This window comes from Apis florea, unplaced genomic scaffold (assembly GCF_048593485.1).
Source record: "Apis florea isolate Af1SG1 unplaced genomic scaffold, ASM4859348v1 contig_3517_pilon, whole genome shotgun sequence".
Taxonomy (NCBI): domain Eukaryota; kingdom Metazoa; phylum Arthropoda; class Insecta; order Hymenoptera; family Apidae; genus Apis; species Apis florea.
In genome coordinates this window covers 1415444-1441967 of record NW_028256778.1, presented here as the reverse complement: position 1 = coordinate 1441967, position 26524 = coordinate 1415444, and the positions used below count along the sequence as shown (strand labels likewise).

Below are 26524 nucleotides of genomic sequence, written 5' to 3'. Positions count from 1 at the left end.
ATACTTATCTTTTCATCACAAAAATTAAACTCGTTTTTCGAATCTAATTACAAGATTTGGTATATTAATTATTTGATACTTATTTAAAGAAAATATATAAAATATAAACAACAAAATAAAAATTTATGAATATATATTAATATATATAACATATGAAAATATATTTATTTATAAAATTACTTATATATTTAATATATAAAATTTAATAATCATATATATGATCTATAATAATACAAAAATAAATATAGAATTTGATATGATATACAGAAATATAAAATAAATACATTTTACTTGTATATTAGACAAATGAAGTAAGCATTTAGTGTCAATGGCGTCATCTTACGGATGAACATGAAAGCTCTGATTTGAATAGAAACACACATGCAAAACTTCATATCATAGACAGAGAGTAGGAAAGAAAAGATGTACTATTTACTTGCAACTCCTAATACATACTTCTTATTATATTGGAAATATAATATTAAAATTTAGTTAATTATTAATTATTAAAAAATTTTATACTTTTAAACTCGTATGTCAAAGTTAGAATCTCAAACAATTTGTATTACAATATATTTTATATATAATCTTTTCAATTCATTATTAATTAATGATTAATACGTCACGTACAGACTAATACAATCGATATGCAATATGTTTTTCAATAATTTTACATTATTATGAAATTATTTATATTATTATATTATAATATTAAAATAATATCTTAAATAATAATTATTATATTAAAATTATATTAAATTATATTAATTTTATAGTATTATAATATTTTTATTTTATTATATTCATCTATAATTTTTATTTATAATTTTGTTTTATTTATGAATAAATTGATTGATTATTACTTGATTTGTGATTAAAATACTCTCTATGATAATCATTAATGAATAATTAATCAAAAAGATTTCTTATTAAAATTTATAAAAGAAAATTATTTTAAATTCTAGTTTTAGAATTCTTTAATACTAATATAATAATTAATTAATTTTCAATATTGCTTTTCCAATATAATGAAAAATTAGCTGCATAATCAAAGTTAATGATATATCCTTCAATATTACTTTTTTTATTTATAACGTTAATATCTCTTTGAATGTTTTATGTTCTTATTAACAAGTTAAATTTCGCCAATGTATATATATAAAAAAAAAAAATAGAGTTTAATATAGCAATTTCACATTTAAAAATATTTGTTTCAGTAAATGAATCTATTTACAAATGTTTCAAAATAAAAAATTCAAAAAAAGAAATGCAGAAATTTAAGAAAGCTTAATTTAAATTTAGTTTAGTAAATTAAATTTTATAAATTTTATTAAATTAAAAAAGAAAATTTCTTGAAAATTAAAATAAAAAATATATACGTACATACATATCACATAATGCAAAAATATATAAAAGACAACATATAAAAATACAAAAATAAATATATATATATATATATATATTGTATATATAACACATTAGTAATAAAAATATATAAAATAAAATTCGTTTGATTTTTATTATTACACATATATTTAGATATACCTTAGATAAACTTTTAAAAAATATATTAAATATATAAATATACTAAGATTTTTTAATTATATATGGAAATTACATCGTTATTGCTATTTATGGATAAAGATGCTGCCACCTGTCATCAATGGCATGAACAGTGTGTTTACATATAGAAAGTAATATGAGTGAAAAGAAAAGACAACGGTGAAACGACATTTTGAGAACGATCTTTTCATGATTCAAAAATATCAAAAAAAATCAAATGGCATTCTACGATAACGAACATTGGCTTTTATCACATATCAGGGATAGTTTTTTATCAACCGACAACACAGGTATATAGTAAATTCTATTTAGGTTAAACATTAAAGATTCTTTAATGTATTGTTAATAATCTTCAAAATTATAAATTTTGACAAAATTTGCTCTTATGATATTTCTTAAAGGCCAATGCGAAATGGTGATGCTTGGAGAAGATATTCCTAAACAATTAAAATCGAATGGTATGTTACAATGTTATCCTGGCATGGAAGAAAGCGATGATGAAGATCTAGATGCTCTTGCAGAATCTTATGATATACAAATGGGTATATCTTTTTTTAAAAATAAAAAAATATTTTTTTTTTCATGAAAAATAAAAATATTTCATTTTATTATTATATAGAAATAAATATCAAAAAATCATTTAAATTTGGAATAAATATCTATGCTTTAGATATATGATTTTAATATTGATATAGATATGGAATACAGTCATAGAGAACGTACAAATACTGCTCAAAGATTAGAGAAAATGGATCTTGAAAGAGAAAAGGCTGCTAAGATCAGTGTAAAGTGGAAAAATGATTCTGTTGTACCAGTCACTCAACAATCAGAATTGTTTCAAAGAAAAGATTTTCGTAAAAAGACTGGTCAAACTAAAAGATATTCTCTTTTATCTGAACAACTTGAAAAATGTCCAAATGTGCCACAAAATCCATTTATAGAATACGCTAAATTTGATGGTAGTGTATGTATCTATGAGTTCTATAAATTTTAATGAAATTGCTAATTGTCATTATCATATCATTAATGTGAATTTTATTATAGGCACAAGTAGATATTCCTATAAGAAAATATAGGATATTTATGTGTATGTTACCTAAAAAACAAAGAACATATCCTCTCCATATGATTGTACTTGCTACAGCAAAAGTATTAGAATTCATTGGATTAATCTGTTATAAATATGCAAATGAACATCCAGATCATCCTTTAAAGTGTGAATTCCATATGAATGTAGTATATATTTAATCAACCTATAATTAATATAGAATATATTGATATTTTAATATTTTCAGAGATGATATTACAAGATATGGCTTATATTTTACTGAAGATGATGGAGAAGTTGATTGGGATTTACCCTGTTTAGATCCCAAAGAAACAATATCTAAATTTGAATTTACAACATTAGGTCTCGCAGAAATGAAACCAAGTGATAGAGCGCGACACAATATGTTTAGTTGGGTAGAATTAAGAAGCGAAGAAGATTTTCTAGAAGGTCAAAATGAAGAACAAGAAGTTGCTGAAGATTTGGCAAAAATGGAAGGACATACCACTGCTATGGAAGCTCCATTGTATCAATCATACAGGTAATTTTTGTTTATTAAATTCATTAAATAATTAATAATTACTAATATATATTTTGTACAGAGTATACATAATTAACAAAGTCAGAACAAAGAGTGAAATATATCTAGGAATATCAGGTGAAAAGATTGAAATTAATCCAATAATAACTGGAAAAGGTGCAGGTCGTTTTTGGAATAGACAAAGAGCTGTTAGTTATCAAATAGATAATATTGCTTGGTGTGAAATAACAGAAACAAAAGGATCAAAAACAACTTTTACATTAGTTTATACACCACGCTCTTCTACTTCTGACATTTTAGGTTTGCTCATTTCATCTATGCAAATATATATAATAGAACTTGATTAATAATTTCAAAAATATTTTCTTTTTTTACAGTATCATCTGGACAAATGCAATCTTTACATCAATCTGCATCATTTAAAAATCATGAATTTGAAGCTGATTCAATGACCGCTGAAGAAATTGTTAGAAAAATAAATCATATACTGGAATTGCATAATAGTACATCAAGAAAAGAATATTTATCTCAAAAAGAAAGAAAAGCAACAAGACGAAAAAGTTTTCATTTGCATAGATGACAGCTCTATTGGTTTCTGTATTCTATTTTAAGTTATTTAAAACATTAATTGTGTCAATATGATAAGAATTGAAACAAATGTTTGTTTCAATACAAATATAATTCTATTGTCATTTTTCTATTGCATGAATCATAAATTTCCTAATACCAAAGAAAAATATTTGTTCTTTGAGTACTTATTTGAGTAAATATTTGAGTAAATATTTATTTCATTAAAATTTTTTTTATTTGTTCTTTTATTTATTTTTACTTATAATATAAATATATTTATATGTAAAATATGAATTGATTTTGTACAAAAACCAAACATTTGTTTATTTCAATTATGTATAATTATATTTATTTTAATAATATAAAAAAATTGTACATTTATATAACACATTATATAATTAATCTTGTTTTAAAGATTATTTTTAATGTATAGCAATCTTCATAATATCATGATTCTGATATTTTGATTATTTTATCAGTAATCTTACATAGTCTTCTTTCCATTTGTAAAATGAATCTTTGATTTAATTTATAAGTTAAATTATATAACATTGATAATTTCACAAGCATGTCTGATAGTTTTTCATAATTTTTGCAAATATATTGATAACTTGGTCGTGCTGTAACAAAGGTTTTTTCATATTCTGATAAAACATTCAAATCTAAAAGTTGTTCTTGATTTTCTAAACATAATTTTTGTTTTGTAAGATTTTTTCGTTGTGTTTTTCTTTGTTTCAAAGTTTCTATCCATTCTTTTCTTTCATTTTTTAAATTAATTATATATTCTTCTAAATTAAAAACTTTTTCTTGTGTTGTATTAGATACACATTTTATAACTTCTCTATTCTCAATTTTAGTCTCTTTATCTTCTGCACCTAATTATAAAACATCATTTATATTAAAAATTAATTAGAAATACATCATTGATTTATCATAATATATAAAATCTTGATATATCATTGAAATTATTTAAATGAAATATTATAAATAAAAAAAATAATGGATTAACTAACCTTCACATTCGTCAAATATAATTTGACGACTTTGGAAAACAGAAGATCGTCGTTTACAAATAGATTTTTTATATTCCAAATCCTTTTCTACATGCGAAGCATCTAATGAATAAATATTATCCATTTTAATTCTTATATAAAAACAGATTTTACACGCAAGATATCAATCAATTTTGAATGAACCAATCACGATACAATATTATGTTTGCTTTGCTTTTGCCATGCAAAAAAATAAAATTCTTATTTAATATTTATTATTTCATTTTTAATGTATTCTAATATTTTATATGATATTTTTATGTGTGACGTGACAATTAACAATTATAAAAAAAATGTATGATATATTAAAATTACAATATTTCAAATGTTTTTCATTAAAAAATGAAAAATTTGATAATCAATTACAATGTTTTAATATTAAAAGATTAATTTTCTTTCTATTTTAAAATACAATGGAAGCAAACTTTTATTTTTCTTTGAAAATTTGATTCAGCATACATGTATTATACTGATTAAAAATTTAATAATAACATGAAATTTTAATAAATATTTTAATAAAAATTTTTAATTTCGAAACAAAATTGCAAAAACATTTCACAATATTTTATGTTAACAATGTATATTTTTTTTTAAATACTATAATATAGATAATTCCAAGTAAAAAGATTTCTATTCTACATTTTACAGGTTTTTGAAGTTTCCAGAGATTTCTATCGTTCGTGCGTTCGTGCAACTGAGCGGTTTGTAAAACGTTTGCAGTTGATTCTCAATCGTCAAGTCGATTAAGTGAATTATATGACACAAAAATCTCAAATTTTGTGATTTCAACATTATAATCGAAAATATAATCAAGTGCTAAACTTTTTTTCTTACTAATAAACGTATTGAAATTTTATTTGTGGTTATTTTAAAAGAAACAATGTCGAAAAAAGCTGACGAGGTAAGTAAAAAAATGTTTTTATTTTTTACATTACTTCTATTATTATAATAATAGAAGGACATAACATTTTTGTACAAGGAGATAATTGTTGTGTGTGTGATTATAAAAAATAAAATATATTTCGAAATATTGAATTATACATAATCACTAAATTACTTAAAATATATATTGTGATAAAAATAAAATATTAGATTTTTTTATAATTATTTAATAATTATAATAATTATAATAATATATTATATTATATTATATTATAATATATTATAATATATATAATATATTATAATATATATAATATAATATTATATATAAAATAATATAAATATATTATAATATATAATTATAATAATAAATTATATATAATAAAATTACATAAAGAAATTTCATTAAAGGAATAATCTAGAAACAACATATACACATACATAATTTGTTTTACAGTTAAAATTGGATATTGAAGAATTTAATAATTTACTTCAACAAGCAAGTCGTCAGAGAAGTAAAGATATTCTTAATCTTGAAATTAGAAAATTACAAACAGAGTTAGCAAGATTAATTGAAGAAAATAAAATATCTCAAACAATATCATCTAATGTAGTATCTAATTCCTCTAAAAAATGTTACGAAGTTAAACTTAATAATTATGGTTGGGATCAAACAAATACCACAGTAAAATTGTACATTACATTGAAAGATGTACATCAATTACCTAAAGAAGCTGTGATTTGTAATTTTACTGAAAAATCTTTAGATTTGCATGTTCTTGGATTAGATAATAAAAATTATAGTTTAACAATTAATAATTTATGTGAAGATATTAATACAGATAACAGTACTGTTAAAACTAAAACGGATATGGTGGTTGTGTCTCTTGCCAAAAAAGTTGCTAAGCATTGGTCACATGTAACAGGAATAGAAAAAAGAATCAAGGAATCAAAAACATCTTCAGTTCCAGACATTGGTGAAGATAATGATCCTGGTACTAGTTTGATGAATTTAATGAAGAAGATGTATCAAGAAGGAGATGATGAAATAAAAAAGACAATAGCCAAAGCATGGACAGAAAGTCAGGAGAAAAAAGCTGCTGGATTATCAGATTATTCTTAATTGAATTATGAATTATGAATATATAAGTTTATTATTTTATAAGTTATTAATGTACAAATCAATCTATATGTAAAATATTAAAATATAAAAATGCTTTTATATATAAGTTTGAATACTTATTGATTTTGTAAACAAAATTATGTTTCTAGATCCATTATATAAGTATTTTAAAAATTGTGTATTTTTATTCAAATAAAAATCTTTATTATTTTTAATTATTGAAAATTATTATATTTTCAATAATTATTGTAATATTATAAATTTATGAAGTATTTTTATTTTTTATTAATATACTGTAAATCAATTTTCCAATGTACATTGTTGATTTATCATTACTTATAATAAAAATCATACAAACAAGCTTATATACATAATTATGCCTTTCAAAAATATATAAGTATTACAAATTTAATTCACATATTTAATACAACATGAAGTGCTTATATATTAATATATTCATATGTATATTTTAGTTCATGTATTTTAATCTTATACAAATCTTATTTTAAGATCAAAAATAATGTAGACAACAAAACTAATATTTTATTTTGTAATTTTTTAAACAGACATTTAATTCATTAATTTTTGCATTAATATATGCAATAATATAGATAATAATGAATATATGTTTGTGTTTTTTAAAACAATATGTATATATATTATTGTTAAAATATATCAAATTATGTATATATTTTAATAAATGATATATATATTATAAGTGATAATAATATATTTCGAATAAAATATATTTCGATATATTTCGATATATATGTCACTTATTGAAAATATATCACTTTACATTTTTCGTTAAATATATCTTAAAATATTTAATAAATTGATAGTAAAAAATTAAAATGTCCAAATTAGAATAAAAATTTTTAAAAAGTTTTTAATATTTTAATAAGTTCCGAAAGTTCAATAAATTAAAAATATAATACAATATTTTTTCATATAAAAATTAAAATATAAAATATAAAAAAAATTAATTTTTTCTGCAAACTTATAATTGTAAAATATAGAAAATTTAATCTAGAATATGTAACATGCATGTATGCAAATATAATAATTTAAAAAATATAATAAAATATGCATATTCAAATATATATCGTTAAATAACATATAATAACTCCATTAATATTTATTATATATATCGTATGCAAAAGATTATTACTCTATATTTTTCTTATTTTAGATTATTACTCCATATTTATTTATAATAGTATTATTTAATTTATGATATAAATGAATTATTTTAATGTCGTAAAATATTTATTTTAATACTTTAAAATACTTATTTTGCTTAATACAAACATAAATTTTATTTGTTTTGATGTGGTTAGTTTTTTATATAATAATAGAAAAATATCCAATCAGTAAATATGATATATATATTTATTTACAAATATTGTATACTAGTGACAAAATTGAGTACAATAGTTTATAACAGTAAACTGTAGCGTTTAAATAGTTTTGAGATATTAAATAAATAATAACATAAATAAATAAATATATGTTTTACTTAAATTAATTTAAAATTTAATTTAATTTAGATAAATGATTATATATAAATGATATGCATTTATTATAAAAATATTCTTCGTATAATTAAAATTTCTAGATTTAGGAATTTGGATAATAATAATTCAATTACAATTAATTCGATTATATATTTCAAATTGATATATATTTATTTAATGGAATTTTATTATACACATAAAATAAAAACTTTTATAAAAAGGAGAAAACATATATTTTTTATAATATATAATTCATTTAGAGGTTATTACTATTGTATTTACAAATATAGCTTCTGACTTAAAATTAAACTTACATTTATTAATATTTTTGACATGCAAATTATAAAACTGTTAAAAGATAAAAATTTTTTTCCTGAATTTATTTGTATTTCAAAATAATATTTTTGCCAATTTTAATACATTTTAATAAGTTTTTATTAATAAAAAATCATAAATCTATAAACAATTCATTGTATAATATTTTAAATTTTGCAAAAATTCAATATAACTTACCATAATAAATATTGATATTAATAAATATTAATAAATTTTGATTATTGATTATATTGATATTACTGATCAATTATGAAAGTAATTAAAAGCTATATAATTACTATTAGTAAATCCAATTTTACATATAATAAATAATATAATTATTATTTATAAGGATTAAAAGTTACATGAATGTGCGAATATTTATGTGCGAGACAGAACATTTTTCATACAATTTTTTTTATAATTACTATTTGTTTTTAGAATAAATCGAATATTGTTTATATTTATTGCTTTCTCTCAAATCTTAAAAAATTTAAATTTTAAAATTTATCATTATGAGATTTAAAATTCTTTAATGATAATTCATATAAAAACTTTATTAAAAGTGTAAAATATGAATAAATAGTATTACTTATATATTAAATCACGTGCACTACTGCAATGAGTGAAAGCATGACATATATATTTAAAAATGTTTATAAAATACTAAATAAAGTATATTTTATATTATAAAACATACATAGAATTTGAATCTATAATTCGTCCAACGAATTAAGTCAAAAACTGTAAGTACACATAACTACCATATAAGTGAAATAAATTGAATTTATAGTTTTGAAATACTTGTTATGAAATATATTTTTTGAATATTAATGTATTTATTATATTGCAGAATTATTTTTATTGATAATATATAAATATAAATCCATAAAATAGTTTTCAAGATAAAAATTTACAAATATAATTAGTTTTCATGAAAATAGATTTGTCTAGCCTATTTAGCGCTTTCGAAGTGCAATATTTGTTACGTGATTTACACATAAATCGTTGAACGAAATACAGATTTTTATTTTTTGAATTTTTCTATCTAATTAAACTATCCAGGTATATAAAATGAAAATTATTGTTCATACTTAAACATTTTCATTTTTAGAAAATGTTTTATTATATTTTTTTAAATAAGAAAAAATTAGTACTTCTATTTTCATATATGTATAAAATTCATAAATTTTATATAAAGATGAATTATGATTTACATGAAAGAAGATTTGATGAAAATAAATAAAAGAAATTGTGAATTAAAATCAGCTTTAACAATAACTAAATGTTTTTAGCACATATTTTCTATACAAAATGGATAAATATTTCATAAAATATTAAAATATTTAAATTTAACAAAGTATTGATAAATAAAATAGAGAATACTAGTTTTTGATTTACAAGCTGAGACTTAATTATGATCAAGATATGAATGAATATAAAATTTATTTATACAATAAAATAACTGCTTTACTTTAGGAAGTAGCAGAAGCATTTGAAAACTGTATTTCACGACTAGTTGTATGAAAAGCTTCCATCATAATGTTTCGTGTTATTTCCATTAAATGTTCAGTATCATCTGTCTTTAATCCTTTTGTAGATATTGGAGGTAATGTTGTTATAATAACACGACCTTAAGATTATTAATTCTTAATTAATATTTGTTATTTGTTTACTAATTTTATTATTTATATGACAAAAACTTACCAGAATCAAATTTCTTTTCTTCAGAAGATAAAAAATAATAAGAGGAAAATACAACTGGTAATATGGGTAATTGAAAACGTATAGCAACATGAAAAGCACCTTTTTTAAATGGATAAATTTTACCAGTATTGCGTCTAGTTCCTTCAGGAAATATCCATAATTTTATCTATATAAAAGATATATAATAGTAAAAAAAAATGAATATTACTATAAATTATTTTTTAGATTTTTGCATCAAATAAATTAAATTACCTTTTTTTCTTTAATATAATTTGCAGCATTATTAATAACTGAATGGGCTTTTTCTGAATTCATTCTATCTATAAATATCATTCCACAAAACCAAGCCGCTAAACCAAATGGCCATGCATATAAAATTTCTTTTTTTCCTACAGCTGTACATTTTCCCATTATTGGCCATATATTGAACATTCCCAATACATCTAAAGAACTTTGATGATTTGCTACTATTATACATGCTCTTTCTTGTTCTAAATGTTCTTTCCCCCTTAATTCCCAATGTACTCCTAAGAATTTAGTAAGCCAAGAACACATAAGTGATCCTAATCTAAAATTATATTTCATATGTTATTTACAATTAATAAAATATTATTAATTAGTATAAATAAAATAAGTTATTATAATAGTGACAAAATTATTGACAAATGGTGGATTATTTTTTAATTTGTATAAGATATGGTATATAATTTTCATAAGTCATTTTAATTATTCTTTTCTATACATTACTAATTATTTGCTATATATTACACATATTGAATAAAGAATAACAATATATATAAAAATTATATATAAAATAAATCATATATTAAAATAAAACTTAAATATAATAACTAAAATATGTACTTAAATAATAATTATATGTTATTTTAATTGAAATATAAATATCTAAATACTAAAAATTACATATGTATGTTTTATATATGTAAGTTTTTTAATTTTTTTTTTTAAATTTTTGTTAGATTTTACATTTAACATTTTTATATAAACACTTTACCTTTTATATATTTTTAATATTTAAATTTGCTTCTCTTTAAAATTATTATATATAATTTAAAAAAATTAATTTTATAATTTATATTATTTTCTAATTTATATGACATTTGTAGGGTGTATTTCAAATAATTATCATCACTGTATCGGAACTGCCGCTCATAGGCTATATCACCACCGTTCAATAAATTTGTCCTACAACATATCGTTTTTAAAAAAAAATTAATCAAAATAAAAATACGAATAATGAAATGGGTAAAATAGAAAAAGAACAAAATAAAACACAAAAATAGTAAAGTAAACAAAGTTTATATTTTCAAAATTAGTATAATTACTAACAGATAGTTTTTTACGTTCCTTGGTCGTAACATCAGAATTGGGAGCAATAAAAATGAATTTATCATCATATATCCACAGTAGAAGGAAATCTTGAAATAATAACGAAAGGTCCTGCTCATTTCGTATAAAAATGGTAAAATAAGGATGAAACCGACAAGGATCACCTCGAAACATGATGGTACCATCTTTTACAGCGAAAAAGGGCGGACACTAATATGTCTTTATATTTCACTACAAAATTAGTATTATGGATTACACTTCTCCACAATCTTATTATTTGATATGACTTTAAATAATGTAAAATATTATAAAAGACATATAAAGACTCTTATTCATTGGTTATTTTATTCAACCATTTGTGATATTCGTTCACGTTATTTTAACTAAGTTATACATTGTTCTCAATACTATACTTTAGTCTCACTGCTTTTTTGAGTTGATTTCTCACTTCTAAATTCACTTTTCACTTCTTAATTATTTATTTTAAAAAAATTTAAATTTTCACGATTCGGTTTTATATAGTTATAGTTTGAAGTTTCCGGTTATAAACTATATGATGTGATATTAACCCCTAGTGAAGATATCAACGATATTCAAGCAACGAAACATTGGAATAAAATTCCTATGTCACTTAACTCCTTATCTCATTAAGTGTAATGTTAACAAAACATTAGTATAAAATTTTTATCTTAGTATATTTACAAAAGTTTTACAACAATACAACAATTTTATTTACTATAAATTAAAAAAAATAATTTATATATTATCTATAATATATATTTTATAGTGTTATATCTTATTATCTTACTTATTAAAAATATATCTTTAGTTTAGTTATTTCTAAACATTTTAAATATATACATTATTATTATTTTAAACATTTTAATATACATATATATTATTATTCATATATCTTTATATGTATTTTATTTTTATTAATTAAAAATGAAAAAATTAAAAATTAATTAAACAAATTAATTAATTTAACACATGTATAAGTACATTGTGCAGCAAAATGATAGGACACAATCTAAATTTTTAATATTACTTAAAACACTATCTATAATTATTTTTATATTGCTATACAAAATACATATATATATTTTTTTTTAATACTCGAGAAATTGACGATTTTTCATATTGTTTTTCAATAATAATTATCTTCGTTTATATTAAAAAATTGATACGAAAATATTATTATGTAATATTTATATAACATGTAATATTTAAATCTATTTGATAAATTTTATATATATATGTAAATTTAGAAAAAAATAGAAAAATTTATAAATATTTAAAAAAAAAAAACTTAAAAGAAAATCAAAATTTTATTAAAAATTATTTTAAAAAATATACATCGATTATTGAATAATATTCGCTTGAGAAAATATAAGATAAAAGAAAAAAAAATGATATTTTCAAATAAAAAAGATTTATATTTTAATTATAGCTAATTATATTTTTTTTTATTATTAGAGAAAATCAGATATAATTAATCAACAAATAGATAAGAGAATTGTGGTTGAGAAATAATTAAATTATAAAGAAAAAACTAATATATTTGGTTATTAATATAAATATGAAAAGTATAAATCACAAAAAACTTATAAATGAAAAAATGCAAATATAAAATGAATAAAAATTCATATTTTAACAGAATAATATAATTTTGTATATCGCCAAAAATATAAAAATTATTTTTATAAATTTTATTAGATTTAAATTATTATTAAATTATTAAAAACTTATAAAAAAGAATTAATTTATTTATTAATAATTAAATTATTAAAAACTTATAAAAAAGAATTAATTAAATATATTATAAATAACAAAAAATAATTTCAATTTTTTTTCAAAAATAACTAAAAGATTCAGAATAGTTAATTAGAAATAAATTTAAAAAAAAAATTTTTTTTGAATCATTTATATAAGATTTATTTTTAGAAAGATATTACAAATTATAAAAAGAGAAAGAAAGTTTAATTTCTATTAGCAAAATTAAAATAAAACTTTTTATGTTAAACATTTTTAATTTTTTTTCATTTCCTATTATTAAGTTCTTTTATTTCGTTGTTCATATAAATAAATTATTACATAGTGTTATTTATAAAAATTATTATATAATTTTTATTAATTATTTGTATATTATTAAAAAAATAATACTTTTTAATAACTATATATGTATATATAACTATATAATGTAACTATATATATATATATAAAACATACAATATTTCTATACACATTATTAGTTTTAACAAAAATTGAAATCTAGAGATGTTTATATTTCTCCTATTATTTTAGACTAAATAAACAAACTTCTACGTATGAGGTCGTAACAATCTACAAAATATTATATATGAAATTTTCTTTTAATTAGTCCTCTTAGTTTTATTTTTTACTTAATATTAATAAAATATCAATTTTTTATTTTAATAGAATAAAATTATATGATTTGTATAATGATAATATTGATTAATAATATCGATGATACTTAAATAATTTTATATTTAAATATTCAATTAAAAGTATTAAGACATATTCAAATTTTAAATATTATGTATTAATTTTCTATACTAATATTTCTTGTATGAAATCAATAATATTTAAAATATTTTATTATAATATAATTCAAATTTTTCCAAATCTATATAAAATCATATATAATTTGATAAGAAAAGACACAATTGCTGATTGGCTATAATATAGTATATTTTTTTTCGACATGTATTTAATATTTGTGTTGTTATATATTATGTGGTTATATATTAATTTTAATGTAAATATTAAATTATAAATTTTAATAGTTAAAATGTTTTTTTAAATACATCATTGTAACTTCTTTAATATATAACTTTATACTTTTAAAAATTCGATTATAATATTATTGTAAATATTTTGATAGTTTGCGCGGCAAATAGAGAGATATAAGGTTTTGAATTGTACTGACTATTGTCTGTTTTATAGGTAGGTTAGTTTTTCGAGTACTTAGTAGCATGGTGTTTGGCTTCTTCGTGAATTTAAAAAGCTTTTGGTATGATTTAAATCTGAATTAAATTATAGTAAAAAATTCAATATTTAATATAAATAATTTAAAAAATTGTTATCTCCTTAGGCAAATACTATAATTAAAAATAAATTAATAAATTATCTAATAATTTACAATTTTTATAATTGTTTACAATTTTTGTGAGTTTGATTTTAAAAATTATTTTAATATTCATATAATTTTTTGTACATTAAAATATAAAAAATATAAAAAATTATTCAACTTATTTACAGAGTGGAATATTTATAGGTGAGTGGTTGATAGAAATCAAAGATTATTTAATTAAATTAAATATTTTAAAATGCAAGTAAATTCACAAAAACGTGAAAATACTCAAACTACAATATTAGCATTATTACTTACACATAAAGGAGGATGTACTCTAAGGCAGTTAAATAATGATTATTATGAAACAGAAGGTGAACATATACCATGGAAAGAACTTGGATATAGTTCTTTGTTAGCTTTTCTATATAGTATGTCAAAAACAGTTCAAATAGAAAATAAAAATAATACATTTATTATACAAGGAATTGCTTCTGAAAAATCCAAACATGTTAGTAAATTAGTAGCTGGTCAAAAATGCCAGAAACCATTTTTTGGAAGAAAATTTTATAAACCAAATCATTATTTTCCTACAACTGCTCCTCCTCGAATTCGTATACCAGCTGAGATATTAAGTAGAATAATCAGTTTAGTTAATGATCATCCAGATGGCGTAAATAAATACTATGTCCTTCAAGAAATTCATTTGTGCATGCCTTTTGCAAACATTACTATGAAAGACATGGAGGAGCAATTACAGGAATTATCACATACGATTTTTCAAACAAGTACTAAAATTTATCCAATACATGCTAAAATTAAAGGATTTAATCATTTAAAAAATTGTAATAATATGGCTTCTAATTCTAAATCTATATCTCAAAATGGAGAAAAATATAAATCATTATCTGTAACTGTTGCTGGAGATGAAGATTCAAATGGTATATTAAATTATGATGAAGAAGATATTTTAGAGTTTTCACATTCTGATTCTTTTTATTCAAAATCAATTAAAAGCAAATCTACATCAAGCTTTATAAAAGAAACTGTATTTAAATATCAAGATCAAGAGACAGAATGTCTCCAGAATGAAACTCCAAAAACTCAATATAATAATGATACTCAAATTCAGATGAAATTGAATAATAGTATAGAAAAGGATGAAGAAAATGTTTTAGATAAGAAAAATGTTGAAATACTTATAAATGAAAGAATCAAATTTCGTTTGGAAAAACTTATACAAAATCATCAGGATGGAATTTGGTGTGCTGATTTACCAAAGAAATATCTAGAAGAATATAAAGTATCTTTGAATTATGAAGAATTAGGTTTTAATAGTGTTAGAGAATTTGCATCACAGTTACCTGATATCTTTCATTGTATTCAGCCTCATAATGCAGGAGATTTTATGCTCTATTATGCAAAAAGAGAAATACCTTCAAATAAAATAAAAGAGAATGATAAAATTAATAATATTACAGATTGGTATAACATTTATGAAACAATTGATGAAGAAGCACTTCCAGCAGAAGTGGTAAAGATTTTTATTTAAATTATATAAAGATTTTATTAATTATTGATTAAAATTTAATAATATTAATTTGATAATATTAAATTTTTAGTCACCTGATACATGTAAAATATTAATACCAGATAATGTAATGAGTATTGGAGAATATGTAGGTTACATAAATGTTGCAGATTTAGCACAAAATGAGGAACCTTTCATAGAAGTTTTTGTTGTAGAAGTATTTACACCCTCATTCTTTTGGATACAACTTCGTAAAAAACAAAAAATATTTATAAAGTTTATGGATGATTTACAGTATGTATGATTAAAATAAACAATTCTATATATTATTATAATTATATTATAATTCATTATTCATATATATTAATAAACTATAATTGTATTATAATTCATAATATCTATATTAATAATTGTTTTTTTGCAGTAAATTTTATACAATGAATCATGAGCAATATGTGATTCCACTAGTTGTACTAGAAAGAGGTTTAAATTGTGCATGTATATATAATGGGTTATGGCATAGAGGTATAATCAAAAGTGTAAAACCAGATTTACAAGTCACTGTAAGTATATATATAAAACTGATTGAGATTGTAAAACTGTATGTAATAATAGTTGATAACAATTTATTATAGGTAATGTTTTACGACTATGGAACATTAAAAACATATTCTCCAGGAGCAGTATATTACTTGCATAGAATGTTTTCCAATTTACCAGCTCAAGCAATACCATGTGGTTTAATTAATACAAGACCATATAAAGGATCTAAATGGTCTCGTGGTGCTACTTATTATTTTGCAGTAAGAACATCTAAAATACCTTTAGTTGCGACAATTGCATCAGTTAATACAGAGGTAAGAATATTATTAATATAAATATAAAAAATTTAGATGATATTTACTTTAATTATATTTTTATTAATATTTTTTAAAAACAATTATTAATTTAATCATTCATTAGTAGTTATTTTTTATTTTAGGATAATTCTATGATAATAAGTTTGACTGATACATTGGAAGAAGAAGATGTACATATTAATGATTGGTTAGTTGAACAGAACTTAGCAGAACATGGAAAAATGGTTTGTATGAAAAAACGAAATTTTCCATTTCAATATTATTTAGAATGTCAAAAACGTCTTAAGCAATATAAATTTAGTAATCGCGAAATGGAAACAAATTCTGAAAATAAAACACTATTATATAATTTAAATTTTGATGTGAGTTTATCTCATAATAATAGTTCTAAAAAAATAAATAACAATAAAGAAAATTTATATAATGAATTAATATTATATAAAGAAAAAGCCAAGAAATCGCAATCTCTTGAATATAATCACTCTTGCAAAAATGATTTTTCAAACGAAAAAATGAATAGCTTTACAATAAATTCTGAGAAAAAAAATACAAAAAAAATAGAATCTTTGTATGAATTATTAAATCTTAAAATAAAATCTACTCATTCTAAAATTAATAATAATAATCATACAAGTAAAATTAATGAAAAAGGAAATAAAAAATATTTAGAATCTAGTTTTATATTAAATAATCCTATTGTAAAAAAATTGTACGAAAAGTCTGATAGTACTAAATCTAATATTTCATCAGTTGTTAAAAATATAAAAAATGATATCTCAGATACTGATACTTTATCTCTATCTGTTAAAACCAAAGAAAATAGTGATATGTCAGCTACTGATACTTCATTGATTACTCTATCTGCTAAAAAAGCAAAAAATGATGATGTATCAGATACTGATACTTCATCACTTGCTTTATCTCCTACAAATAGAAAAAATAATGATGTGATAATAGATAAGAAATACGATATTTTACAAAAACATAACAATATTCCAAAACAATATGCTTATCATTTTGATGTACATACTTCAGAAGATGAATTAGATTTTAATGATATCAGAAAGTCTATTGGTATATGCAACGAAGTATATAAAACAGAAGATACAGATTGGTCTGTTATTGACAAAAAACAAGAAAAAAAATATTCACAAGAAAATGTATTTAAAGTGAATACACACGAAACATCACATGAAACAAGTTTTAGAAAAAAAAATATACCAATAGCTGAAAATTGTTTTTTAAAAGCAGTATATAATAGTTCTTATTCAACTTTGAATGATAAAGACATACAATGGACATTAGATGGAAATATTAATAAAATGTCAGATGTATCTCCATTAATTATAAAAAATATTGAAAAACGTAAAAAAAATATTCCAAATAATATGACAATTGTTATACCTCAGAAAATATTGGAAACGTTAACAGATGAAAAATTGTCTGAAAAATTATCCAATGTACCTAAAAATATAGAAGAAATTCAATCAATTAATTTATCACAGGAAATTGATAATGTTAATAATTTAAAATATACAAATAACAATGATATATTTCATAATACAAATTTTAAAATACATTCAGAAGATTACAAACAGAATGATTATATTTGTATGAAAGCAATTCCTAAAAAAAAATTATTAGAAAAATTATTGTCATTAAAAGATACATCAAGCGATATTTCAAACATAGATTCAGACGATTTAAGCACATCACAAGAATCTATATCATCTGAATATAATAATAATAATGATAATAATAATAATAATAATGATAAATATACCAAAGAAGTATATAAAAATGATATAAATAAAGAAGACACATCAAATGAATCCAGTTCGAAAATTCGCCCTAAATGTCTTCCATATTCTGTTAAAGCAGATATAATAGATTTATATACACAAGAATCATTTAAATCTATAAATAATGATTTAGATTTATATAAGAAAGAATTTTCAGAAACTTCATCAAAAAGTTTATTTGCAAACAATACAGAATTAACAGAATATGTACCATTAGATTCAATATTATCACAACAAACAGAAGAATTCGATTTAATAAAAAAATATAATTCTTCAGAAAAATCATTATTAGATATAGAAATAAAAAAATCAGAACAATTATTAAAAGAAGAATCAATATTAAATGAAGAAATCACACAAACACAAATATCATCAGTAAAAAAATCAACACCAGAATTATTTATGATTAGTAATTTAAATAAGGAAGAAATTCCAATAACTTCATCAAAATCATCCGAATTTGAAAACAATTTAGAATTAGCGGAATATGTGTTATCGGATTCAACATTATCACAACAAATTACATTAATAGAAAAGTCTGATTTAATAAAAAAATATAATTCTGTAGAAAAATCATTAGATATAGAAAAAAAAGAATCAGAAATATTATTAAATGAAAAACTAATATTAAATGAAGAAGTAAAACAAATATCAGTAAAAGAACCAACACCGGAATCATTTATGATTAGTAATTTAGATGAAGAAGAAATTCCAGTAACTTCATCAAAATCACCCGAATTTGTAAACAATTTAGAATTGGAATATATGTCATCGGATTCAACATTATCACAACAAATTACATTAACAAAAGAATCTGATTTAATAAAGAAATATAATTCTGTAAAAAAGTCATTAGATATAGAAAAAAAAGAATCAAAAGAATCATTAAAAGAAAAATCAATATTAAGTGAAGAAATCACACAAATGGAAATGTCATTTGTAAAAGAACTGGCACTACCTGAAATTTCTAACATACCAATTTTAAATGATATTGATATAGATTCTGATGAAGAAGAATGGGATGTTCAAGTATCATATGCTGATGCTTGTAATCTTCTTAAAAAACCATTTAATGAGAATAATCAAAATCAATTTGATCATAAAGAATTTAATTCACATCTAAAAATAGAAGAAATAAATGATTCTGACTCAATTGAAGATACAAGTAATATAAAAATATATGAAGATGCAAAAACTAATCATGAAGTTATGTATTCAGATAATCAAAACTCAAATAAAATTACTGATATTCAAATTTATGAAGATGCAGAAAGTGATACTCATGAAATTATATATGCTACAGATAAAATAGCTAATCAAAACAAAACAGAAAATGTAATGAATCAATGTATAAAATATGAAAATCAGATGCCTATAATAGATTCTGAAATGACTTCAGAATTAAATAATAAATATACATTTAATTTAAATAATACTATATCATACAAATTACAAGGTAAAGCAAAAACATTAGTGGAAATGTTAAATAAAGCAAAATTAATGCAAAAAGATTGTTGAGAAATAAATATTGAATAATACAAATTTTTAAATTTTAATTAAAATATTTTTATTTGTAATTATCTAATATTACTCTGGATTTTTTGTAAAAAACTTTATTTTATTACTCAAATCAAAAATTAATTAGGAAATTATATGAAAAAGTATTTTTTTCGAACTCGCTTGATTGAAATTTTGTTTAGTGATGAAATAAAATTTTTACAAAAAAATTCTGCAGTGATATTGAAAAAAGAAATGCACAAATTAAAAAAAATTGTTAAACAAAATATTTATTCATACTTACAGAATAAGTTGAGTTTTCTAATTTTTTAAATTTAAACTACTTTTTACTTTTGTTTTGATTTTTTTTTTTTTTTATAATTTGTGTATAATTAAATATATGATATAATCTATAATCACTTATGGTTTTTAGTTCAGTTAATAGGAGCTTATGTTTATATGAAAGAATTCCATTAGACATTTATTCTAAAATATTTTAAATAATAATAGTCTAATACTTAATGATTGTAAAATATTATTATTGTACATTATTGTTATAGTAGAAAATGAATAATAAAATTTGTTAATTAGCTACGATTAGAATCATATCTAATCATTAGGTATATTTTCAAGAAAAATTCGAATATCAATTTATTTTCATAAATGAGCGCACACATATTAATTAATTAATTAAGGAAAAATTAGTGTAGCGCGATCATAAATTTATTAAAATTACATATTTTAGATGTTGAAACATATCATTTATATGATATATTTTTAGATTAATAAAAAGTCTGACCTTTGTTTAAAAATAAAATTTGAGAATATATCTTTTTATTTCCGTCAAAAATATGCATTTTAATTTTATAACAATTATTAAATGAATTATAATTTAAAAAATTAACCAAATTTCAAAATCAATTCACAAATAATTTTTACAGCTTAAGATTTACAATACTTTTATAAACTTGTCTTATAGTTCTATGCATGATTATATTAATAACTTATGATTGTTATTAATTTATGATATTCATTATGATTGCATTTATCTTTCCATTTACTATACATTTATTTACTGTAATTATTTAATTACAGTATTGTATTTATACAATTTAGTAGATTTAACAGATTCTTTTTTATGTTTTTTGGGAAAAATACGACCTTTATGTTATAGAAAATCTTGTATTATTTTTGTTGCAATAAAAATATTTAGATAAAAAATCAACTGTCTATATTTCACTATATACCAATAGTTTTATAATTTCTGTAATAACTCATAAAGTGATAATTTTTCCCAAACTAATTAATTTAAAGAGATATATGTTAAATAATAAATATAAGTGCATGTATTAGAATATTATTTGATATGTTTTTTTACTGTTTTTTAATTAGGTAGATAAAGTTGATATGAGTAATTTATTGCTTTATGTGGAGGAAAATTTAATATTATCACCGGAACAATTTTATGAAGAAGAAACTAATACATCTAATGATAATGAAAATTTATCTGATAATGCCATTAATATGCCCTTGATATCACCACAAAGTACTTTAAATGATGAGCTTTTTAAGCCTTCATCAGACTGTATATCACTTGATGAACAAAAAAAGTTACTAATAGAAGAAGACATTCAAGATCATACTTTTAAAAATAATTCAACATCTAATATATCTACTTTTAATAAGAATAATACTAATCCGTTTATACAAGATGAATCTCTTTATGATCAACTTAATGATGATATAAGTCCTCAAAAATTTATGCAGTTATGGCAAGAAAACATGCAAATACAAATGCAAATAAGTTCAACACTTAATATACTTCTTAATAAAGTAATAGATTCTACAAAAAATGTAAATGATAATTTAATGAATAATGAAAGTACTTTAAATATAATAAAAAATGCACTTTTACATACTAATAAAAGAATGCCAATATTTACAGATTCCTCAAGTACAAATATTACAAATACACAAAAAAATATATTTTTTTCAAATGAAAATATTAATAGAGAAAAAAATACTGCTATAAATCAGCAATCATCTTATACTGATTATTTTCAAAATTCTAATATTCAAAATTGTAATTTTTTAATGTCTACAAATAATGTTTTTGATACAATAAATCAATCTTTATCAAACCAAGATATATCAAATGTTCCTCTAGGATTTGAAAAATATAATTGCAAATCTTTTGCAAATGATATTAATTCTGATTTAATATCTATGGAAGATTCAATAAATGATAAAACATCTTTGAAAGAAACAAATCCTTTTAGACTTAGTTTAGCAGGTAAATTACAAATACTTGATACGCAAGAAGAAAATTCTTCATGTTCTAATGAAGATGAATTATTACATGTGTTACATAAAAATCGCGACGCGATTGTTATCAAAGAACATGATTTGATAAATTGTGAGAATGATAATTCCAAGATTAATTATACAAATCAACTTAATCATAATGATTCATTTGCATTAAATGTAGATGAAGTTATAAATACAACGTCCAAAATTACTATTGATGATGAAGTTACACAACATAGTATTTGTAATAAAGAAATGGAAAAATCATTTATATTAAATACAAAATCTTTTAATTGGAATATAGATGAAGTTATTAATACAACATCCAAAATTACTACTGACAATCAAGTTACACAACATAGCATTCGTAATAAAGAAATGGAAAAATCATTTACATTAAATGCAAAATCTTTAAATGTAGATGAAGTTATTAATACAACATCTAAAATTACTACTGATGATCAAGCTGTACAGCATAATATTCGTAATAAAGAAATGGAGAAACATTGTTTTTCACCATCAAAGAAAACTCTTATTGATAGTAATTTACAATATGTTGAAAATGCATACAAATATGAGCCAATTACAATTGATACTTCTAATTTTAATCAATCTTTATGGAAAAAACATACTGAATTTGTTGTATCAGGAGAAATTCCCAATTGTAAAACTATTAATGAAAATATTACATTTTTTCCAAATTATGATTCAAGTAATTATATATCTTCAACTTTATTACATGAGCATAGTTCAGAATATTCTACGTTAGCAAATACGAATATTAATGGAAAACATTTAACACATACATCTACTTCTCATACATTATATAGTTCATCTCCAATAATAGAACTTAATGAAGTGCAATATAATCAAAAATCAATAGTAAATTCAAATAAAATAAATAATATATCTACCAAAATATTATGTAAACCACTTAAAGATACTCAATTAAAAAATTGCAATAAAATTTATTCTATTTCTGAAAATAATGATGAAAAAGGAATATGTAATAAGATTCAACAGGAAAATAATTATGAAAATATCTTAAATTTTGAAGTTAATGCTAATGCTATGGAAATGAAAAATTCATATTCAAAAAAAACTGAATTAAATACTATTGAAAATGCCACATATATTCCAGAATATTTATCCCTGAATCATAAAATATTATTTCAAGTAGTTGGTATGTTTTACTATACAAATTAATTAATTAGTTATATTTTTTATATTCTTCTTTAATCAATAGATATAATTTTTTTATAATTTTTCTAGCATTACCTAAACAAATAGTGCATATATTTCATTATCAAGAAGAAGGATATTTATTAGTAGATGAGTTTATTGAAATATTTAATGAAACAGAAAAAATTTTAGATATGATAAACTTATTACATACATTCAATATACGTGTACAATTTAAAGAAATTGATAGAACTAAAAATTCTCTACAATTCATAAAAACTAGCAGGTAATTATTACAAATATTTTATTAAAATTAATACTTTTTGATAAATATAAAATTATAATTCTTTTAGCACAATGTCAAAAGCAACATATGATATAGTAAATGGTACTAATAAACTATATTTAATGTCTTTGAAATTAGCTCTAAAAATATTACATAAATTGGAAATTATTTCACAAAAAGATATTGCTGATATCTTTATAAATGAAATATTTTTAAATGATTCAAATGTACATAAAATTTGGGTAAATATTATATATTATTATTATTATATTATAATACATTATATATATATATATATTATATATAATTTTTTTTTTTAGTTAATTACCAATGCATATAGACTATTTAAATATAATATTGAAATGGGCAATAATTAATTAAAATGCTATATATATTTTAAATAATATGTAACTATAATATGTATATTAGGTATTAATCTAATTTTTATAATACTTATATTTACATATTTTGTTACTTATAGAAGTTATAAGATGAATAATTTAAGAAAAATAACAATATATTTTTTCAACATATGATTTATATGTAATTATATTGTATATGAAGATTAAGTCATTGATATGCAGTAAAATTCATTTATTTAAATTCATTGGAGGACAATAGAGATCATATAATAGTTTATAAACTATCTATGTATCTAACTATTTTTCGTCCTTAAGAATAGAAATTTATGTTTAAATATGGATTTAATTGGTAAGATTTTATTTAATCAAGTATTAAATAAAATTTCATTCCAATAAAGTTCTATTGTATTTTACAATTATATATAAATCAAAAATTTCATTATAATTTATTTTTTATCATGAAACAAACAAGTATAAAAATTATTTAGATATTGAAATATAAATGACAAATTTTATGCATGTTAAATATTTGCATCTTTTTTTTTCCTTTAAATATCCATTCCTTTTTAAATATTTGATGAAGATATTTAACATTATTAATTAAGTTCAATTTTAATATTAATTTAAATTCAAATAGTTAAAGAACGTAGCTAATTATAAAACATTTGAAAATTTTTGAAATAAGAATTATTAATACGATTCTTTTATACCGCCAAGTATCATATGCACCCTCTAGTGATGGTTTTTAGACTTAAGTAAAAAAGCGTAAGGAAGAACTTGCATTGATTCGAATTATATCAAAGTGATAAGTGATATTTTACTTTGAATTTTATATTATATACATTTTTATTAAAATAGATTTTTTTATTAAAATATAATGGCAAGTTCAACTGATCCAGAGCCAAAAATAACCGGATTTGCAAAATATTATAATAGTAGTACTACACAAGGTCGAGCAAATGTAAGTAACCTCAAAACTTACGTTTTACCGTGTGATTTTCTAAAAACTTTAAAAGTTATATTTAAATCTTAATTTCATTATTTTTTTTTTTACAGGTAGCTTTAACAACTATTGGTGGATTAGTTGCTTTAGGTTTATATTTATACTTTAAACCAAAAAAAAGTAAGCAAGTATCTGAAAAGTGATTTCAACATTAAATGGTATAGACACATTATGTAATAATAATTTTTGTGTTATATTACTTTTATTAGGAATAAAAAATTATTCATTATTCATGGATTAATAATGATTGACTATTCATGATTAATAATGCCCTATTGTATATTTTTATTTTTTCATGCTAAATAGTAATGAAAAAATATATTGTAATTTAATATGTTCTTGAATATTTGAAATGTTATGTATAAATTAAATAAATATGTAAATATAAAGATTAATTTCATTATATATCTCTATTATTTTTATAAACTTCTTTTTGAAAATTTATAATATATAATCAATATAGAGTATTATTAAAATATAATATAAAAAATATATTAAATTAGTGAAAACTAATTAGAACATCTATATAGATATCTGTATAGATATAAATCATGATATAGATATACATCATAAGAAACGTATACATCATAAATAAAATAAATAAATTCATTAGAGAAAAAACCATATGATTATAGAATTTATGGTTATTTTTATTATCTATATGTACATATATACATATATACTATTTTCATACATATATATGAAATCACAAGAATTTTGAATTTAATTATTTATTAATTGAAATTTTGGGATTAAAATACAACATATATATTTATATGATTTATATTAATTTTTATCATATAAATTTTATCATATAACTATGAGAGCGTTTTTTTTCCCTCTATTTGATCCTATATTTTTGATCTTGTATTGATATTTTAAAAATAATACAATTTCATTATTTCATAATAATTTTATGTTTTCAATTTAAA

At 20.0% G+C, this 26524-nt stretch overlaps 7 protein-coding genes across 12 annotated transcripts; 5 read left to right on the top strand and 2 right to left on the bottom strand.

The window, feature by feature from the left end:
• Positions 1-1644: 1644 nt before the first annotated feature.
• Positions 1645-4167, top strand: Sin1 (SAPK-interacting protein 1). Of its 2 annotated transcripts, none has more exons than XM_003698807.4 (7): positions 1645-1853; positions 1965-2105; positions 2259-2527; positions 2608-2777; positions 2859-3152; positions 3214-3452; positions 3530-4167. In XM_003698807.4, exons 1-7 carry the CDS (start codon positions 1781-1783, stop codon positions 3730-3732), a joined length of 1389 nt encoding a protein of 462 aa, XP_003698855.1. In that variant the 5' UTR covers positions 1645-1780; the 3' UTR covers positions 3733-4167. The 2 variants fall into 2 exon arrangements, with proteins under 2 accessions (XP_003698855.1, XP_012349336.1); XM_012493882.3 differs by having other exon boundaries at positions 1660-1853; positions 2234-2527.
• Positions 4041-4866, bottom strand: LOC105736959 (uncharacterized). The gene is made up of 2 exons (XM_012493883.3): positions 4736-4866; positions 4041-4597 (listed from the first exon to the last, which is right to left on the bottom strand). Exons 1-2 carry the CDS (start codon positions 4857-4859, stop codon positions 4170-4172), a joined length of 552 nt encoding a protein of 183 aa, XP_012349337.1. The 5' UTR covers positions 4860-4866; the 3' UTR covers positions 4041-4169.
• On the top strand, positions 4787-7139 carry LOC100867912 (calcyclin-binding protein). 2 transcript variants are annotated; one of them, XM_086913872.1, is made up of 3 exons: positions 4787-5069; positions 5423-5675; positions 6114-7139. In XM_086913872.1, the coding sequence occupies exons 2-3, from the start codon at positions 5655-5657 to the stop codon at positions 6777-6779; spliced, it is 687 nt and encodes a 228-aa protein (XP_086769998.1). In that variant the 5' UTR covers positions 4787-5069; positions 5423-5654; the 3' UTR covers positions 6780-7139. The 2 variants fall into 2 exon arrangements, with proteins under 2 accessions (XP_086769998.1, XP_086769997.1); XM_086913871.1 differs by lacking the exon at positions 4787-5069 and adding an exon at positions 5102-5352.
• A 1020-nt stretch (positions 7140-8159) lies between these two features.
• Positions 8160-21667, top strand: LOC100863595 (uncharacterized). 3 transcript variants are annotated; one of them, XM_086913862.1, is made up of 7 exons: positions 14644-14702; positions 14784-14857; positions 14951-16296; positions 16385-16587; positions 16718-16856; positions 16929-17150; positions 17276-21667. In XM_086913862.1, the coding sequence occupies exons 3-7, from the start codon at positions 15019-15021 to the stop codon at positions 20471-20473; spliced, it is 5040 nt and encodes a 1679-aa protein (XP_086769988.1). In that variant the 5' UTR covers positions 14644-14702; positions 14784-14857; positions 14951-15018; the 3' UTR covers positions 20474-21667. The 3 variants fall into 3 exon arrangements, with proteins under 3 accessions (XP_086769990.1, XP_086769989.1, XP_086769988.1); XM_086913864.1 differs by lacking the exons at positions 14644-14702; positions 14784-14857 and adding an exon at positions 8160-9357; XM_086913863.1 differs by lacking the exons at positions 14644-14702; positions 14784-14857 and adding an exon at positions 14446-14635.
• Agpat1 (1-Acylglycerol-3-phosphate O-acyltransferase 1) lies at positions 9693-12362 on the bottom strand. 2 transcript variants are annotated; one of them, XM_086913869.1, is made up of 5 exons: positions 11833-12362; positions 11669-11757; positions 10571-10886; positions 10319-10484; positions 9693-10244 (listed from the first exon to the last, which is right to left on the bottom strand). In XM_086913869.1, the coding sequence occupies exons 1-5, from the start codon at positions 11851-11853 to the stop codon at positions 10087-10089; spliced, it is 750 nt and encodes a 249-aa protein (XP_086769995.1). In that variant the 5' UTR covers positions 11854-12362; the 3' UTR covers positions 9693-10086. The 2 variants fall into 2 exon arrangements, with proteins under 2 accessions (XP_086769995.1, XP_003698870.1); XM_003698822.3 differs by having other exon boundaries at positions 11669-12358.
• Positions 20277-25115, top strand: LOC147656652 (uncharacterized). Its single transcript, XM_086913865.1, has 5 exons — positions 20277-20411; positions 21845-23942; positions 24032-24227; positions 24295-24469; positions 24548-25115. Exons 2-5 carry the CDS (start codon positions 21860-21862, stop codon positions 24602-24604), a joined length of 2511 nt encoding a protein of 836 aa, XP_086769991.1. The 5' UTR covers positions 20277-20411; positions 21845-21859; the 3' UTR covers positions 24605-25115.
• Positions 25116-25384: 269 nt separating this feature from the next.
• Positions 25385-25995, top strand: LOC100872441 (ATP synthase F(0) complex subunit k, mitochondrial). The gene is made up of 2 exons (XM_003698841.4): positions 25385-25550; positions 25646-25995. The coding sequence occupies exons 1-2, from the start codon at positions 25467-25469 to the stop codon at positions 25733-25735; spliced, it is 174 nt and encodes a 57-aa protein (XP_003698889.1). The 5' UTR covers positions 25385-25466; the 3' UTR covers positions 25736-25995.
• The last annotated feature ends 529 nt before the right edge of the window (positions 25996-26524 follow it).

What these genes read in the sequence shown, in the direction of transcription:
- Agpat1 (XM_003698822.3), bottom strand. Translation starts at nt 11,853, where the DNA reads ATGGTACCATCATGTTTCGAGGTGATCCTTGTCGGTTTCATCCTTATT. An exon ending in AGGAACGTAAAAAACTATCT is followed by an intron (nt 10,887 to 11,668) that starts GTTAGTAATTAT and finishes ATATAATTTTAG; the next exon opens with ATTAGGATCACTTATGTGTT. An exon ending in ATTATATTAAAGAAAAAAAG is followed by an intron (nt 10,485 to 10,570) that starts GTAATTTAATTT and finishes TCTTTTATATAG; the next exon opens with ATAAAATTATGGATATTTCC.
- LOC100872441 (XM_003698841.4), top strand. Translation starts at nt 25,467, where the DNA reads ATGGCAAGTTCAACTGATCCAGAGCCAAAAATAACCGGATTTGCAAAA. An exon ending in CTACACAAGGTCGAGCAAAT is followed by an intron (nt 25,551 to 25,645) that starts GTAAGTAACCTC and finishes TTTTTTTTACAG; the next exon opens with GTAGCTTTAACAACTATTGG.
- LOC105736959 (XM_012493883.3), bottom strand. Translation starts at nt 4,859, where the DNA reads ATGGATAATATTTATTCATTAGATGCTTCGCATGTAGAAAAGGATTTG. An exon ending in TATATTTGACGAATGTGAAG is followed by an intron (nt 4,598 to 4,735) that starts GTTAGTTAATCC and finishes TTTTATAATTAG; the next exon opens with GTGCAGAAGATAAAGAGACT.
- LOC147656652 (XM_086913865.1), top strand. Translation starts at nt 21,860, where the DNA reads ATGAGTAATTTATTGCTTTATGTGGAGGAAAATTTAATATTATCACCG. An exon ending in CAATTCATAAAAACTAGCAG is followed by an intron (nt 24,228 to 24,294) that starts GTAATTATTACA and finishes TAATTCTTTTAG; the next exon opens with CACAATGTCAAAAGCAACAT. An exon ending in CAAATGTACATAAAATTTGG is followed by an intron (nt 24,470 to 24,547) that starts GTAAATATTATA and finishes TTTTTTTTTTAG; the next exon opens with TTAATTACCAATGCATATAG.
- Sin1 (XM_003698807.4), top strand. Translation starts at nt 1,781, where the DNA reads ATGGCATTCTACGATAACGAACATTGGCTTTTATCACATATCAGGGAT. An exon ending in ACGCTAAATTTGATGGTAGT is followed by an intron (nt 2,528 to 2,607) that starts GTATGTATCTAT and finishes ATTTTATTATAG; the next exon opens with GCACAAGTAGATATTCCTAT. An exon ending in CATCCAGATCATCCTTTAAA is followed by an intron (nt 2,778 to 2,858) that starts GTGTGAATTCCA and finishes TAATATTTTCAG; the next exon opens with AGATGATATTACAAGATATG.
- LOC100867912 (XM_086913872.1), top strand. Translation starts at nt 5,655, where the DNA reads ATGTCGAAAAAAGCTGACGAG. An exon ending in TGTCGAAAAAAGCTGACGAG is followed by an intron (nt 5,676 to 6,113) that starts GTAAGTAAAAAA and finishes TTTGTTTTACAG; the next exon opens with TTAAAATTGGATATTGAAGA.
- LOC100863595 (XM_086913864.1), top strand. Translation starts at nt 15,019, where the DNA reads ATGCAAGTAAATTCACAAAAACGTGAAAATACTCAAACTACAATATTA. An exon ending in AAGCACTTCCAGCAGAAGTG is followed by an intron (nt 16,297 to 16,384) that starts GTAAAGATTTTT and finishes TTAAATTTTTAG; the next exon opens with TCACCTGATACATGTAAAAT. An exon ending in AAGTTTATGGATGATTTACA is followed by an intron (nt 16,588 to 16,717) that starts GTATGTATGATT and finishes GTTTTTTTGCAG; the next exon opens with TAAATTTTATACAATGAATC.